Source organism: Clytia hemisphaerica, unplaced genomic scaffold, assembly GCF_902728285.1.
Source record: "Clytia hemisphaerica strain Z4C2 unplaced genomic scaffold, Clytia hemisphaerica genome assembly, whole genome shotgun sequence".
Taxonomy (NCBI): domain Eukaryota; kingdom Metazoa; phylum Cnidaria; class Hydrozoa; order Leptothecata; family Clytiidae; genus Clytia; species Clytia hemisphaerica.
In genome coordinates this window covers 560,023-575,896 of record NW_027103268.1, presented here as the reverse complement: position 1 = coordinate 575,896, position 15,874 = coordinate 560,023, and the positions used below count along the sequence as shown (strand labels likewise).

Below are 15,874 nucleotides of genomic sequence, written 5' to 3'. Positions count from 1 at the left end.
TTGACTGAGTTGATTTGAGTATAGAATACGATGTGACATTAAATATTTGATAAGTTGGATTTAGTTTGTTTGCTTAATATGGGGAGAGGGTTCTAAAAATAAAAAGATTACAATTTATTCCATCTGTAAACTTATCTTCATAACATAACAGTGATTAACATAGAAATGGACAAAATATTTGAAAATCAGAAATTGAATTTCGTTTCGTCGTATTCTTTGTTATTTTGATTTTTGATCATTTTCTTAGAATAAGCTGACTTTCGCAGACTATTGTAGTTTCACTTTTGATTTCATTGAAAATGCAACAAAACTTTAATGAACTTGTAAAATACATGTTTATACAAGGAGGTCGAGATATAGTTTAGAAAAATGTGTTATGTTTTATTCTGATTGTTGGATTACTGGATTTATTTTTCAGTTATTGTTGTAAATGCAAATACTAATCCTTTTTTTAGCACTCAAACACATAAACACAATATAACCAAAATTCACTCCACTTCACTTCCACCCAAACATAATGGCTGCAACAAAGAGAGCTCTCAGCCTTCTCAGAACGTACAATGTTCCTGGATGGGCTTCCAAAATAAGATGTGCACCAAAGGATTATGTGGAAGTAAGTATGATGCAATACTATGAAATTTAAGTGGAATACAAATGGGTATTTGTTTTCGGAAATTCATTCCAATCCTATTTAATGTCTTTGGTTGAAATATTGGTATTCAAAATTATTTTTAGAACAAGATGTAGATATTTTGGTTAACAATTACTCTTAAGACTTCAAGTCTATCTAATTTTAACAGGCATGTATACTTGTCAACATTTTGTTCTACTGTTTGCTATGATTGTACCCTAAAACAACCATTTTTCTCAAAGATTTTTAAAGGAAAGATGAACAAGGAAATTAAAATTCTCTTAACAGCTGTTTACATTCTTTGAAGTGATCACAAGTAACGATCGTTTCCATTGACAGATTAATGAACGCTAATGACAAACAAATTGAAATGTCTTTTTGCGGTTAGGAACGTCATATTTGTCAATTCCTGTCATCTGTTGTAAAAGTTGTTCTAGGGTAAAGAAACGAGGTTTATTTGCTCGTATCGGTAGTTGTCATGGTATGAAATTCTGACCTAATTCATGCGTACTTTTAATAAATGCATAGAATAAGGATCTAGTATGTACTGTAGTAATGATCGACTGACTTGGTTGGCTATTTTAAACCCTCGTTCGGTCTGCAATAAAACTTTCAATTAACGGACACTCTAAAGGTACTCCTCGGATAATATCATTTTCCCCGGCCGTTTCCTACCTAGTCAAATCCTTATGGAAAATATTTCCAAAAGGCAGACACTCAATTATTCATAAGCTTAACTTGTTCTTTAATGTGCCAGTTTCTTTAGATGAATACTTCAGACTGAAATCTGAGCTCCTAGATGAAAAGTTTTTAAGTCGGACACTTCTAATTAGCGGTCACCAACCCGTTTGAATGATGATGTCCACTAATTAGAGGTTCCACTAATTAGAGGTTCCACTGTCTTGTATTTGGTTTGAACCTTAGAGATATTCTAGGGTCGGAGTAATAGCGAGGTTAAGCAAGTGTTTATTTAGACCGTTCAATGCGATATCGTAGGCCTGTACATAAGATTTCACTCGCATGGTTTGCTTTGGCAAGTTATGTACAGGCCTACGATATCGCACTTTACGGTCAAAATAAACCCGTGCTTATAACCTCGCTAATATAACAGCTAACAATAGATGGTTAACGAGGAAAATTTCATTTCAGCTTGCGCGTAAAGGGACACCGATACATCGATGGGAATTACCAGGGGTTCCTGACAGTTTCGAATTATCCATCAAACGAGACGATTTGACCGGCTACGATGGTTGTAAGGTAAGATTGCATTTTGTTTCTTCATTCTTGCTCCATTTTGTACTGTTCTCGTACTGTTTCTTTCAAGCTGAAGTTTCCTTGTGAATACCCTTATTATTAAAATGATTAAAATCAATCGTCGATTTCAAAATTTTAGAAACTCCTTTTCGAAATTACAAACATTTATAGCGCACTTTCACATAATATTTCGGTCCAATTCTCTTTGGAAATTATGCAGAATATTTCGTCGTTCGATTGAGATTCGATTCTCTTCTACAATCGAATTTCATTTGGTCGATTCCACTCGATTATGATCGTTTGCTTATTTTAAAAATGTTGGATATTTTAATTTTAATGTTTTCTGGAATGGATTTTTACCACAGCTCTCCCATCTTTCATCAACCTTTCATTTAGATTCGAAAATTGGAGTTCATCTTTGCAGAAGCGTTAGAACAGAAGAGCACGTGTGTGATCACGTGTGGTTCACTGAATTCAAACCATTGTCGCGCAACAGCGGTAGCTTGCAAACGTCTCGGACTGGATTGTCATTTATTGTTAAGAAGTCATGATCAGGTATGTTGCGTTTCTTCCAATGAAGTAAAGCTGAATTTAGAAGTGAATGTCCTACGTAGAATTTGAAGCCACTCATTTTCTAGTTGAAAGTACCACTGCTAGATTTTTGAAAACGTGTCACGGACAAACAAAGTATTTGCTACATTCAATCTCTTATAAGAGATAATCTAATCTAAATGCGGCGCAAATCATAAAATCCTTTGTCTAGAAATTATTGTATCATTTCTAGCCTTGTTAACGATTACACAAACTCTTAAAATAATACAAGAATCGGCATGAGCTTCGCGATTCTTGAAATTTCAAACCTTAGCCCTGATTTGCATCGAAAATAGTTTAGACTGATTCTTAAAACTTCTGGTGTCTTGTAGAGCCCAAAAAGGTTACGTAGTTTTTTTCGGCTACGTCAATTTTTTGAATAAGCTATATAAAATATTTGACGTCACATTAGTTTTCAGTTTCTTTCTTTCCTTTTTCGAAAAAAGGTGTCCAGTCGTTTTTTCTAGAGAAAATAGCGATTTTAAGTGAAAACAAGTGAAATATATTTGTATTTATTGTAAAAATGGAATTTAGCAAGCCGCTAATGCTTGCAGAAGGCATTCGAAATATGCCAGATTTATTTAATTCCCCGATCGGATCAAAATCGGTTGAAATGAAACCGATGGGAAGAAGACAACGAAGTGCTCGCCATCATTTATTTACTGCAATGTGGAATGAAGAATTAGAAGACCAAAACAAACCCAACTCTTTCGGGGATAATTTTATTGCAAGGAAAATACATTCGGGTCCTCAAAATGTCGGACAGAATTCTGGCGCATCGCCAAAACAACCTTACTTCAAATTATCTCCAATGAAAAGAAACACAAATCTTCATTCTCAACAACATCAAGCAGAACAATGGTCATTGAGATCGTTCACCAAAACGTCCACAACACTCGAATGTCATTTGTTGGATTCCATTGACCAAATGAACCAAGATGAAGACAAAGGTTACCAAAAACCATCTTCAGATATCGATCGGTTATCTTTCTTGTTCAATGAAATGTCCATCTTTGACGACACAAAATATTCAAACTCTCGTGGAAAACCAAAGGGTTGCTTTCACAAGGTCCGTAATGTGAAATTGAATGACCATCAACGACGAATGACTAAACACCATGCTTCAAAAGAACGTCGATCCATCATTGATGAATTGAGAGAGATTCGAAAATATCAACAAAAACCATCTGGATGTCTTGGTGAAGAATCTGGAGTGGTCAAAATAAATGGAAAACGTCGAGCGAATGATTTCGTTGAAGAAGACATCCTCGTTGATGATGTCTCTGGCAAATTCTATCGATACCATCATTAATTAAAACTTTTTTGTATTTTTACTTAGATATTTCTAACAACCTAAATATTCTCAAAAATATCTTATTTTGTTACCACTCTCCTTTTGAAACTTGAAATACCAGCGTTGCAAAGTATTCTTTCGAAAGGGAATTTTTGTCAGAAAGAAAAGTCTTTTTCAGTAAATACATTATGTTTTCCGTTCGCCTATCCAAAATTTGCAAAGTAGTCAGAATTTCTATATAGTTAAATTTTTGATTGACTGGCAGGTCCAGGGATAATCCTTCGAGCATCTTCCCTTTCTTACTTGGAGAAGCCTCCCTAATAATCTCAAGATTGACAAGTGCAATGACCTTGGTATTGTAGCTCGATCATACTGTCTGGTTGTTATTTTACAGGAATAAAATGTAGATCTGGCTACAAATCACGTATTGGGAGATTGGCTAGTTTGTTTTCACTGAATTAGTTTCTGAAGGCTTATTCGTCAAATAAGATAGTCCAGTTACGAAAACAATTGGTCTCGTGAGTACTTGGTACTTTGCAGACCGGTCTGTAAAATACGCGTTAATGCCTGCTGGAAATCAGAAACTACTGGGGCTTTATACTAGAGTCTACTTTTGGCTGAACTTTGCTTTTTGATAATTTTTTATGACGCTGAGTCCAGTGAAGTAAACTAGGAGCGTTTGACGAGGTCGCTATTTTGAGAGAAAATGTTTAAAATCGAAATAACAATAAAACTACTTGGAGTTGAAAGATATAATTAAAAATGAGAAATAAACATCAATACAGATTTGCAATCCCTTATTCTCAAAAAAACATTGCTTTATACCATTTTTACCTTCCAACAACAACTAAATCTGGTGGATTATTTTTACAGTCCACCTAAGAAAAAGCATAATTATTATCCATATTAGCGGTCATTAAGTAAGCCATTAAAGATTCGAACGGTGGGCGGTATTGAAAGGTTCTATGACTCAAATAGTCATACCCGCGCTGAGAAAAATAAAGCGTCGCGCTTCAAAGGGCTGAAATATCATTAACTGCCCTGACACTTAACACTTTTTGGTCATTTGCGGCCCGCTCGCAAGGGTACTCAAAACTTGTTAAAGTCATTGCATTGAAGCGAAAAGACTTGGCTGACGCTAGAAAAAAACATTGTTTGAATGTCCGATATGGATAACAATAGTAATAGCGTTAAGCTTTCGTTCGTTGTTGTCATTAATTCTGCCCTTGCAGTTTGATTATTAGCCCTCTAGCGCCATTTACGCCCTCCGCTTCGCGTCGGGCCCAAATGACACTCTCGGGCTAATAACAAACTACGCGGGCAAAAAATAACAGCAACAACCTCAAACTGAACGCTATTGTTATATTACCATGTACTACCGGGCCACTTAATCGCGCCATCCAGTCTATAAGTAAAGTTTTAGGTGGACCCCGGGCTACTGGAGCTTTTTACTTGAAATCTCACCAGTGATAGATATTGACCATCTTAGACAGTGTGCAAAATTTTAGTTTGGTCTTCGGCGTGATCGGTATTTTGCGGACCGGTCCGTTTTTACCTAATATGTTTATCTTCAACACAACCGCTCGTCTGGTTTTGCTGAATTTTTTCTGCAAGCTTGTATCATTACTCTCGGGTACCTAATAGCCGGGTTTGGAATAAGCGGGGGGGGGGTCGGAATAAAAATGTCCTGGCTGGAAAATTTTTGAAAAGGAGGCTAATACAGCAGAATTAGGACAAAAGAGGAAACTTTCAAAAACATTTTCCCAAAAATTAATAAGCGGGAGGGAGAGGGGAGGTTGGAATAAGAATGTCCTGAGTGGAAAATTTTCGAAAAGTTAATTAGCGGGGGGGGGGGGGGTGGCTATTAGATAGCCGAGAGTAATACTCAAGACTTCAATTGCATTTCCCAATTCCTAGGTAGAGTAACCTAATTTAGGGCTGATTTAGGCAAACAAGGGCATTTTTGGGCGGATTTGTAACATACACGATATCAGCAGGTGACAAATAATTGATCCTATGCCCCAAAAACTCATATTATGTGAGACTACCTCATACCATTTGGGCTGAAAAACTTCGTCGACATCAGTTCAACCTGTACTTCGGGAGACAGGGGTGGTGTCGGTGGAGTGAAAGTAAGCAGGAAAGGTTGACGCGTACCACATAGCCACTCGCCCTCTCAGACTGCTGTGTATGGCGAGAGCTAGTTGCCTTCACGTGGTGCCCCTGTTTGGAACGAAACACAGCAGATCTAGAGGAAGGAAAATCTCGATAAAATAACCCAACTATTCGTTACGGGTAGTGCGTAGTTCCGGTGGCGATCATCAACTGACCGATGCTTCGGTACCAAAACAACGTGGCTTCACGGAAGATCGTCTTCTGATGATAACGGGAAGGCATACCGCCCTAGTACATGGGAACCGTATCAGGTGAACCGGTGTGGCGAGCCGCTCACTTCAATCTTAGCCATTAGAAAAAGCATGACAAAGTCCACTAATAGCACCAAGGTTAAAGCCCTTGACTCTCAGCCATTAAACCGATCCGACCCTGTTGCAAATGTAACCAATGACGAGACTATCCTCAACCATGATCGGCGGAGAAACTCTGATGCTCGCAATCGTAAAAATGGCCTTTCAAAACCTTCCAAGATGTTCAAAGTCGCATCATTAAATTGTAGAACACTACAAACCGACTCGTCTATAGTTGAACTCAATAAGCTCCTTCATTCACAAGCCATTGATATTACTTGTATTCAAGAACACAGATTTGCTCATAAACCTACAGACCCTGACATCGTTGCTCATAATCTTGGCTCATCTACACTGTTCACTGCTTCTGCCAAACGTAACGATCAAGGTGCTGCTATTCATGGTGTTGGCATCGCCATTAACTCTAAACTTCTTCCCATTCTTTTATCAGTAAAGAAAATCAACGAACGTATTGTTATCGCAACCTTCCAAGGAAATCCCAAAACTGTCATCATTTCATGCTATTCCCCACATAATTCACTACCCGAAGAAATGGTTTCTGATTTTTACGATGATTTATGTCACATCGTTGATACGATCCCTCCCCACCATATGCTGATCATTGGTGGAGATATGAACGCAAGAACTAACAACAGATTTTCTTTGCACACTATAACCGACAGAAATGGTGTTTTCCTACAAGATTTTACTAATCAATTCAATCTAATCATTGGAAATACGTCCTTTCAGAAACATACGGCGAAACTTTGGACATACAGATCTCCAACAGGCTCACTGTCCCAAATCGACTACATCATCTATCGAAAAAGATGGAGAAACAGTGTCCTTGATTGTCAAGCATTTTCGTCTTCTCATCCTGTTGGCAGTGATCACAGAATTGTATCGGCAAAAATAAAACTTCGCGTCCGTCGCCCTCCTCCTACAACTGTGAAGAAGTTATACTGGCAATATCTACCTAGGGACAAAAATCTCTCCAATCGTGTTGATAGTTCAATTAAAACCCAGTTTGATAACCTTCCAAGAAACCAACAAACTTACTCTTCGTTCGTCAAAATTGCCAACAAAATAGGTTCTCAACTTCTCCCGACAAGGGATCGTCCTCCTCAAACAAACTCTGCTGACGTTCACGATGTAGTAGTTGCTCGGAAAGCCACTTTAAGAGCATCAACCAGAGCTATTCAAAGAGCTCAAATCAACCTAAGAAACACTTACGACAGATCTGAAGACACTCGCATCAATGATATCTTAAAATCATTTGAACACCCTGCATCACCCTCATCAGTGAAACATGCATGGGATCTTGTAAAGAAAATCTCTGGCAAAAAAGCTCGCAGTGTTATCTTCATTGAAGGAGAAAATCGCCTTAAATGTTGGGAAACTCATTTCAAAAACCTTTTGAATTCAGAACCTCAAAATCGGACTGCTCCTGATCCTGTGCATAAGGTTTTTGATGAATGGAATGAAATCCCATCTGGCTTATTTTCTAAAGAGGAAACAGACAAAGCAGCTCAACAATTGAAAAACGGAAAATCCCTAGGTTCCGATGGGCTACCTCCAGAGTTTTGGAAATTGCCTAAGACTAGAGAAAAACTCCATCAGTTCTGCAACGAAACCTTCCTTGGCAATCGCCCTCCTGAATGGGGAATCGCAAATCTAATCCCAGTCCCGAAAAAAGGTGATCTAACAAAAACAGACAACTACAGAGGTATTGCACTATCGCAAATTGCTGCCAAAGTTTACAACCGTTGCATCCTGAATCGAATTCGTCCTGTTATCGATAAGGTTCTCCGACCCAATCAAAATGGATGTCGTCAAGGCCGCTCGACCTCTGCTCATATCCTTGCCCTCAGAAGAATCGTCGAAGAACTGAAAAACCACAAGAAAGAAGCCGTCATATCATTCATTGACTTTCGAAAAGCCTTTGACTCCGTTAATCGTTCAAGAATGTTTGAGATTCTTACCGCCTACGGAATTCCTGTTACTATCGTTAATGCCATTAAAATCTTATACAAAGACACAACCGTTTCAGTTGTCACTCCAGAGGGAGAAACCGAACCTTTCTCCATTAAAACAGGTGTTCTACAAGGCGATCCGCTCGCACCCTTTCTTTTCGTCATAGTCTTGGATTACGCTCTTCGAACTTCGGTTACTTCTAACTATGGTTTCACACTTAAACGTCGTCAAAGTCGTCGCTACCCAACTGAACGTCTCTCTGACTTAGATTAGGCTGACGATATCGCTTTAATCGAGGACGAAATAATTGCTGCTCAAGAGTTGTTAACAGCTGTTGAAAAAGCCTGTCAAGACGTTGGTCTCTTTCTGAATGCACCAAAAACAAAATACATGCATATCAATCCCTCTTCGAACACACAATTAAACTCATCCGATGGATCCAAAATTGAACGATTTTAAATATCTCGGGAGCTTCACTGACACCAACCACGACATGGAATTACGTATCGCTCAAGCTTGGAGCGCCCTGCATTCCCTATCTAATGTTTGGAAAGCTCCCATTAAAAAATCTACAAAAACTGATGTATTTAAAGCCTGCGTAGAATCAATTCTCCTCTACGGATCCGAATCCTGGTGTCTCAATGTCAAACGAAGTAAACGACTTGATGGAGTTTATACTAAAATGCTAAGGCGTATATACAATATTTCTTGGCAACAACATGCTACGATCCAACAAATTTACGGCAATCTTCCCCGTATCACATCGGTTGTACGCCAACGGCGACTCAAACTTGCAGGTCATGTCTCAAGACATAACGAACCAGCCGGAAAATTGATAACATGGCTTCCAGATGCCCCAAGACGTGTCGGTCGCCCCTATGTCACCCTCAAATTGATTATTGAAGAGGAAACTGGTCTTGCCGGTAAAGATTTGCTAACAATCATGTCAGATCGTCAAAAGTGGAAAAAAGACTTTGTCGATGCTTCACCTCACGGATGAATCAAGGCAAGGCAAGGACCTCATAAAATTAGAATGAAAAGATTCAAGTGAAAATGCATGGATTTAGAACGCCTTGGTACACTTTTATCGCCACCCTATTTTACTTTAATGGGATTAACTTTCGCGGGGATTAAATTTCGCGGATTTCGCGGATTTGGGTGTCATCCGCGAAAATCCGCTAAATTAAGTCCTGTTGGAAATTTGGAAGGGCCTCACCCGCGAAATATTTCTAAACAATACTTAAAATATGTCAAATAAATATTATTTGAATGGTTACTTGCATCAAAGAAACGCAAATAATGTGTATTTCAACAGTCACAACAACTTGGGTTAGAAGAAAGGTGGTCTTTGCTCTTTTGAGTTCAGTTCTCTTGTGCCTTCGGGGCAGTCGAACTCCATGGAGCAAAGATAACCTTCCTTCACTCTCCAAAAGTTCAAGCGACTGTGAACATTTATGTTCTATTTGAATTTATTGAATATAAGATATAACGAATTTTGTTAGGTGACAACAATCAAATATCTTTAAAATTTGTCCAAAACCATTGTGAAATTTAACAGTATATCCTACAGTATATATTAAAGAATGTTAATTAATAATTTAACAGAAATAAACCAGCTGCGCTGGAAGCTCCGGCTTAACTGATTTGTAAACGAAAAATAATGTGTATTTCAACAACCAACATTCATGCTTTGACAGTACAGTAGAAGTCACAAAATCGTGAAAATATTGCCACCCAATAGTGCCACACTAATACCATCGAATACCATGAATAGGCTCAGCCGCGAAATTTAATCCCCGCGAAAGTTTATCCCATAAAAGTATTCGCTATGTTGGTAAACCTCGCTACGTCACTTTTTGTATGGATTGTACTTGGTATAAAATATTTGACGTCAAAATCAGATTTTAAAATTTCTTTCTTTCATCTTTTTGAAAGAAGGTGTCCAGTCGTTTTCTCGAGAGAAAAAAGCGATTTTCAGTGAAAAAAGTGATAGATAGTTGTATTTATTGTATAAATGGAATTTAGCAAGCCGTTAATGCTTGCAGAAGGCATTCGAAATATGCCTGATTTACTTAATTCCCCGATCGGATCAAAATCGGGTGACATGAAACCGAAGGGAAGAAGACAACGAAGTGCTCGCCATCATTTGTTTACTGCAATGTGGAATGAAGAATTAGAAGACCAAAACAAACCCAACTCTTTCGGAGATAATTTTATAGCAAGGAAAATACATTCTGGTCCTCAAAATGTCGGACAGAATTCTGGCGCATCGCCAAAACAACCTTACTTCAAATTATCTCCAACGAAAAGAAACACAAATCTTCATTCTCAACAACATCAAGCAGAACAATGGTCATTGAGATCGTTCACCAAAATGTCCACAACACTCGAATGTCATTTGTTGGATTCCATTGACCAAATGTACCAAGATGAAGACAAAGGTTACCAAAAACCATCTTCTGATATCGATCGGTTATCTTTCTTGTTCAATGAAATGTCCATCTTTGACGACACAAAATATTCAAACTCTAGTGGAAAACCAAAGGGTTGCTTTCACAAGGTCCGTAATGTGAAATTGAATGACCATCAACGACGAATGACTAAACACCATGCTTCAAAAGAACGTCGATCCATCATTGATGAATTGAGAGAGATTCGAAAATATCAACAAAAACCATCTGGATGTCTTGGTGAAGAATCTGGAGTGGTCAAAACAAATGGAAAACGTCGAGCGAATGATTTCGTTGAAGAAGACATTCTCGTTGATGATGTCTCTGGCAAATTCTACCGATGCCATCATTAATTAAAACTTTTTGTATTTTTACTTACATATTTCTAACATCTTAAATATTCTTGAAAAAATGCAAAATCTTAACTGTTGCCGTTTTCTTTTCAAAATTAAAAAAATACACCGTTCGGGAAGATGTCTATTTTTCGACAAAGCATTTTATGTTGTTTTGTTTTATTTGCACGAATCGAGAAAAAGCTAAATCTCACTGTTGCCGTTATCCGAATACTTGAATTTTCGACTGATTAGCAACCACAGTTTTGGTACTATCTACCCCTTCGAGAATCTCACCAATGATGACCCATTTCCACCTAATTTTATGAATTCATCATTCCAATGTGATCTTCTCCCTGAATTTAAATCGACTCGATTGAAAATGATGAAAGATTTTTCACGATCCCTTGTTCTGATGTTCTGACGTATTCCAGTTGAAATTTTAGATTAAAAAGATTTTCGGACATTATTTCCTCAAGAATCCTTAAACCTTCTCAAAAACAAGGAAATTTTGATCCCTCCACTAAAGTTTGATATTGAAGTCCAGACAGTTTTTTGTTAAATCCCACTCTCACACTTCAAATCACAGGCATTTAGAGGTTGACATAGCGTTAATATTCTAGCTAGATTTTCAACCTTTCTATCGTCTTTTCATTTCATTTTCTCTACAGGAGGGAGATTCGAAAAAGTTGACATCAAATTTACTTTTGAATCGTTTACACGGAGCCAATTGTTATATGGTGCCATATGAATCTTTAGACGGTGGCTTGAATGCAAGATTAGAAAAACTTTCGAAGGAGCTAAGGTGAGAATCAGTCATATAATTCTGCCCCTCCTATTTGCGATGTTAGTTTTTAAGGCCTATGCAAATAAATGTATAGAAATAGAAACCTAACTGACTACTGTATCTTTCTTTGCTTATTTTCAAACTCGCTTTCCTTCTTTTGCGTTAATTCGTTTTATCTGATTTTCCTTTTTGCTTCTGCTCATGGCTTTCTGAATCTTAAATTTTATGCTGAGTCTGAGTTTCTTAGAGGTTTTTTTGACTTATTTCAAAGTGAAAATCGTATCAATTGTTAAGAAGTATTTAAGATTCTCTCTGATATTTTCGTTGTGAATGTACAGATAACGCGTCCTAGGAGGTTTTGGTATTGAATGATGAGATGTAGGTATAGAAATTTTTTTTCAATTTCAGTAAACAAGGAGAGCGACCATTCATCATTCCTTTGGGAGGTTCAAATAGCGTTGGAACCTTTGGTATTCTCAATGCTTTTCAAGAACTTATCGAACAAGTTAGTATGGTCATGCAAATTTGTATTATGGTATGGTTTACATGCTTTTAGAATACCGAAGACCATCTACGATCCAATGATTTTTAGGGGATTCCATGAATTCTTATCAAGAGCATAGTTTATCTTATCTGTTTGTCTTTATCTCACCACGAACCTTAAGCATTTTGCTGCTTTTTTTTTGCTGTTTTTTTTTTTTTTTTTTGCGCTTAAAGATTTCTCCTCTCTTCATCTCTTCGTCTAGGCTACGTCACATCTAATAATTATATTATTTCAATATCTATTCTCCTATAATCAGTAAACTCTTATTACATTCCAGGGTGTATTTTCAGACTTCGATGATATCGTCCTTGCCACTAGTAGTGGTGGTACTCTGGCTGGAATGGCTATCGCAAACTATCTGACCGGCGAAAAATTGCGTGTTCATGGCATTTGCGTCTCCGATAATTCTGATTATTTCTACGAACATATTGCGAAGTCATTAGAAGCGTACCACATACGAGCGACTAAAACACGACAAATTTGTGACATTATGGATGGGTACAAAGGAGAAGGATATGCTAAGATAACACCGGAAGATCAAGGTAATGAGAACATTTCAATACTTAATACTTCAATACTTACAGGAAAATTTCATTCATTTTAGTCATTTTATCTAAATGAAGTCTTAGGATCGGTTGATTTCATTACCAATGTTTTATTCTTACTTAAAGAGCACACTATCTAAAAGGAGCTAGTCTCTACCCTAACCTTGATCCGTTATTTCAACTTATTGAATTGTGGCTCAAACAGTCCCCTGTAAAAATCTATATCAGAGTTCCGACTTAAATTATTTTTAGTCACGATTCAAGTGTAGTCTCGGCCATTGATTTAAAAACCCCGAAAAGCCTAGATCTTTTTTTCCCATCCAAAATGCGTAACCCGCGTGGTTTTGACACAAACATCGGATTGAAAGTAAAATCCGCGCAAATCTCAAGGCTTCCCTTTTTTTTGCTTGAGAAAGGTTGAAGATTCAAACTCAATGGGTCCACACCCAGGCTACATGTACGGTAACTTTTGAAGTATCAGAAAATAACAAATAAAACTCCATCTTCATTACACTACAGATACCTTAGTGGAGATTTGTCAGACGACAGGTGTTTTATTAGACTCCGTTTACACTGTGAAAGCTGTCAAAGGAATGGTAACAGAAATGAATGACAATCCAAAACGTTTTAAAGGAAACCGTGTTCTCTTTCTACACACTGGTAAGTCTGGATATTTTTAATTCAACAAATCAAGTTTTTGATGGATACAACTTACAGTTACACTTTTCGACTTTAAAAGGAAATAATTAGATGGTGTGAGATTTTTGGCCTCTTCAAATCTTTTTGGCCTAATTTTTTTCGAGACATGAAAGTTTGAAATTTCAAAAATGAATGGGCTGCTGGCATCTCCCAGTTCTATGATTTAGGCTATCCAAACATAATTTCCGTATCAACTCTAGTTTTTTGGAGATTCTTGTTTTTAGAAAATAAAATGTGTATATTGTGTTGCTATCATTTTTATCATCCGAAAAAATATTAGGCAATTCTGACACAAGAAAGGCGAAAAACTTTTAGGCTAGATTAAAGGACTTACCTTGGGTTGGGGAGTATAATACTTCCGCTTGATAGGTTTTATGCCACTCTTAATACCACATTTCATTGTATTTTCTTTTATTTCAGGTGGTACTTATGGTATCTTTGATGGATCGATTTTACAATCGAAACGGTTAACAGAAAATAATGCCAAGGTTTGGAAAGATATTGACGAGCTCACTCTATAGTTGGCTTTCCACTCTGTCTATTTTCTTTATGGAATCGAGTGTTTTTATTTGTCCTTTTTTGCAATGAACATGGGTGACAAGGGTGGTAATTTCTTTTGCGCGCCTTTTTCAATAAGAACCAGAAAATTTTGGCTCGACTGGGCTGTTCTTATTTTTTTGAAATTTTCAGGTTTATAATGTTCTTATGATGTTCTAAATACAGTTCCTTTACTTTAAAAGCTTAAAATAGGTTTTAAATCTGTTAACATCAGTACTGTCTTAGTAATTTCTGAGATCTGAGGCTCAGACCGTTCTTAATTTGTTCTTAGGTTATGCCAATTTTCAGCCTCGTGCTCTTATGAAATTGTTCTTATAAAAAAGAGTGTACCTTAAATTTCTGTACCATCACTTTTCATTCATGTTTTTCATTTTCGATGATTTTTATGATTACCTGAAATTATCCGGGTCATTGCATAATAATTGCAGTGATGTTCCATTCAGTTATCAAATTATAGTCTTGGAGAGCATTTGTGGTTTTGTTCTCTAACGATATTACCAATGCTTATGTGCTATCCACAAAAATGATGAATAAGCAGAATTAGATTAAGAATGACCTTAAGAATTCAAATTTGATCATTTTTTTTGGCAATATTTCAGTTTTGGAAAAATGCCTTCTATGAGTCTCAAAAATTTACTAGATTATAAGTTTTAAATTTTATTTGTAGATAGGGCATATTATTTGTATTTGCACTACACTCAACTTGTCATGCATTTAATGGCTGCTTGAAATTTATTTATTGGGTACTTAGAAACTTACAATTCGGTAAGCCCTGCCTCAAAGTCAATTTATAGTTAATCACAATTTTATTTTGTTGAATAATTTTATGATTTCTTCTGTTGCGATTTTGTAAAATTAAGGGTTTGCACCAAAGTAAATACCAAGGGGGTCTGGGTTCTATTGGAATTATCGTTGAATTTGAAACTATTATTTTCTTTTGATTTTTTTTTAACTATTTGGATATATATTTTATTTTTGTGTTTTTTTCTTGTTTTTAAAACGTAACCATACAATATGCATGTACTTTTTTAATGTATGATATTTTGGACTATTTTAATAGAATTTTATTGCATTGTTTTCAAATGATTTTCAAAAAAAATTGCCAATTATTTAACCATAAAACTTTTTGTTTTATACTATATCTAGAAATAAGGAGGTATCCAAATAAGGTTTTGCAGTTTCCGATAAGCTTCGATGATAAAAAACACTATAGGATATCTGATTTTTCCATATCAATCTAATAAAAAGTTTTCGTGATCTTTCAGAAAAATCTATCTCTGTTTTCCTTTGCATATAGGAGATCTGCCTTAATCATACTTTTCTTTAATCTATCGACATTTCTTAAGAGATAATTAAAGATAATTTAATGACATTGGTATAATTTCAATCATCCACTGATACTTCTATACATTGCGTGGAAAGAGAATGTTTCATACTAAACGATGAAGAGCAATTTTTTACCAGTCTTCCTTGTAAGGAAGTGAATACTCTCCTCCGTCAGTAGTTTTGAACGCACTCCACCCGCTCACTTCTTTGCGTAAGAGGCCCGGGGGGGGGGCAGCTGGGCAAAATGACCGACGGGTATGTGCGGGCCCTAAGGGTACCTTTTCCAAGATGTTTAAAATGCACTGTAAGGGTCGGAAAAACTAAAGATGCACTGTAAGGGTAGAAATTTCAGAAAATTCTTGAAAAATCGAGATATTTTGCCCAAAAATGCTAGACTTTTGACCATTTTTTGCACGAAAAGGAT

General features: G+C 36.7%; 1 protein-coding gene across 1 annotated transcript; it reads left to right on the top strand.

Annotated features, from left to right (window-relative positions):
* The first annotated feature begins 453 nt into the window (after window positions 1–453).
* LOC136801294 (uncharacterized) lies at window positions 454–15,246 on the top strand. Its single transcript, XM_067057931.1, has 8 exons — window positions 454–613; window positions 1,781–1,888; window positions 2,282–2,440; window positions 11,663–11,796; window positions 12,187–12,283; window positions 12,600–12,864; window positions 13,387–13,527; window positions 13,987–15,246. Exons 1-8 carry the CDS (start codon window positions 518–520, stop codon window positions 14,085–14,087), a joined length of 1,101 nt encoding a protein of 366 aa, XP_066914032.1. The 5' UTR covers window positions 454–517; the 3' UTR covers window positions 14,088–15,246.
* Window positions 15,247–15,874: the final 628 nt, after the last annotated feature.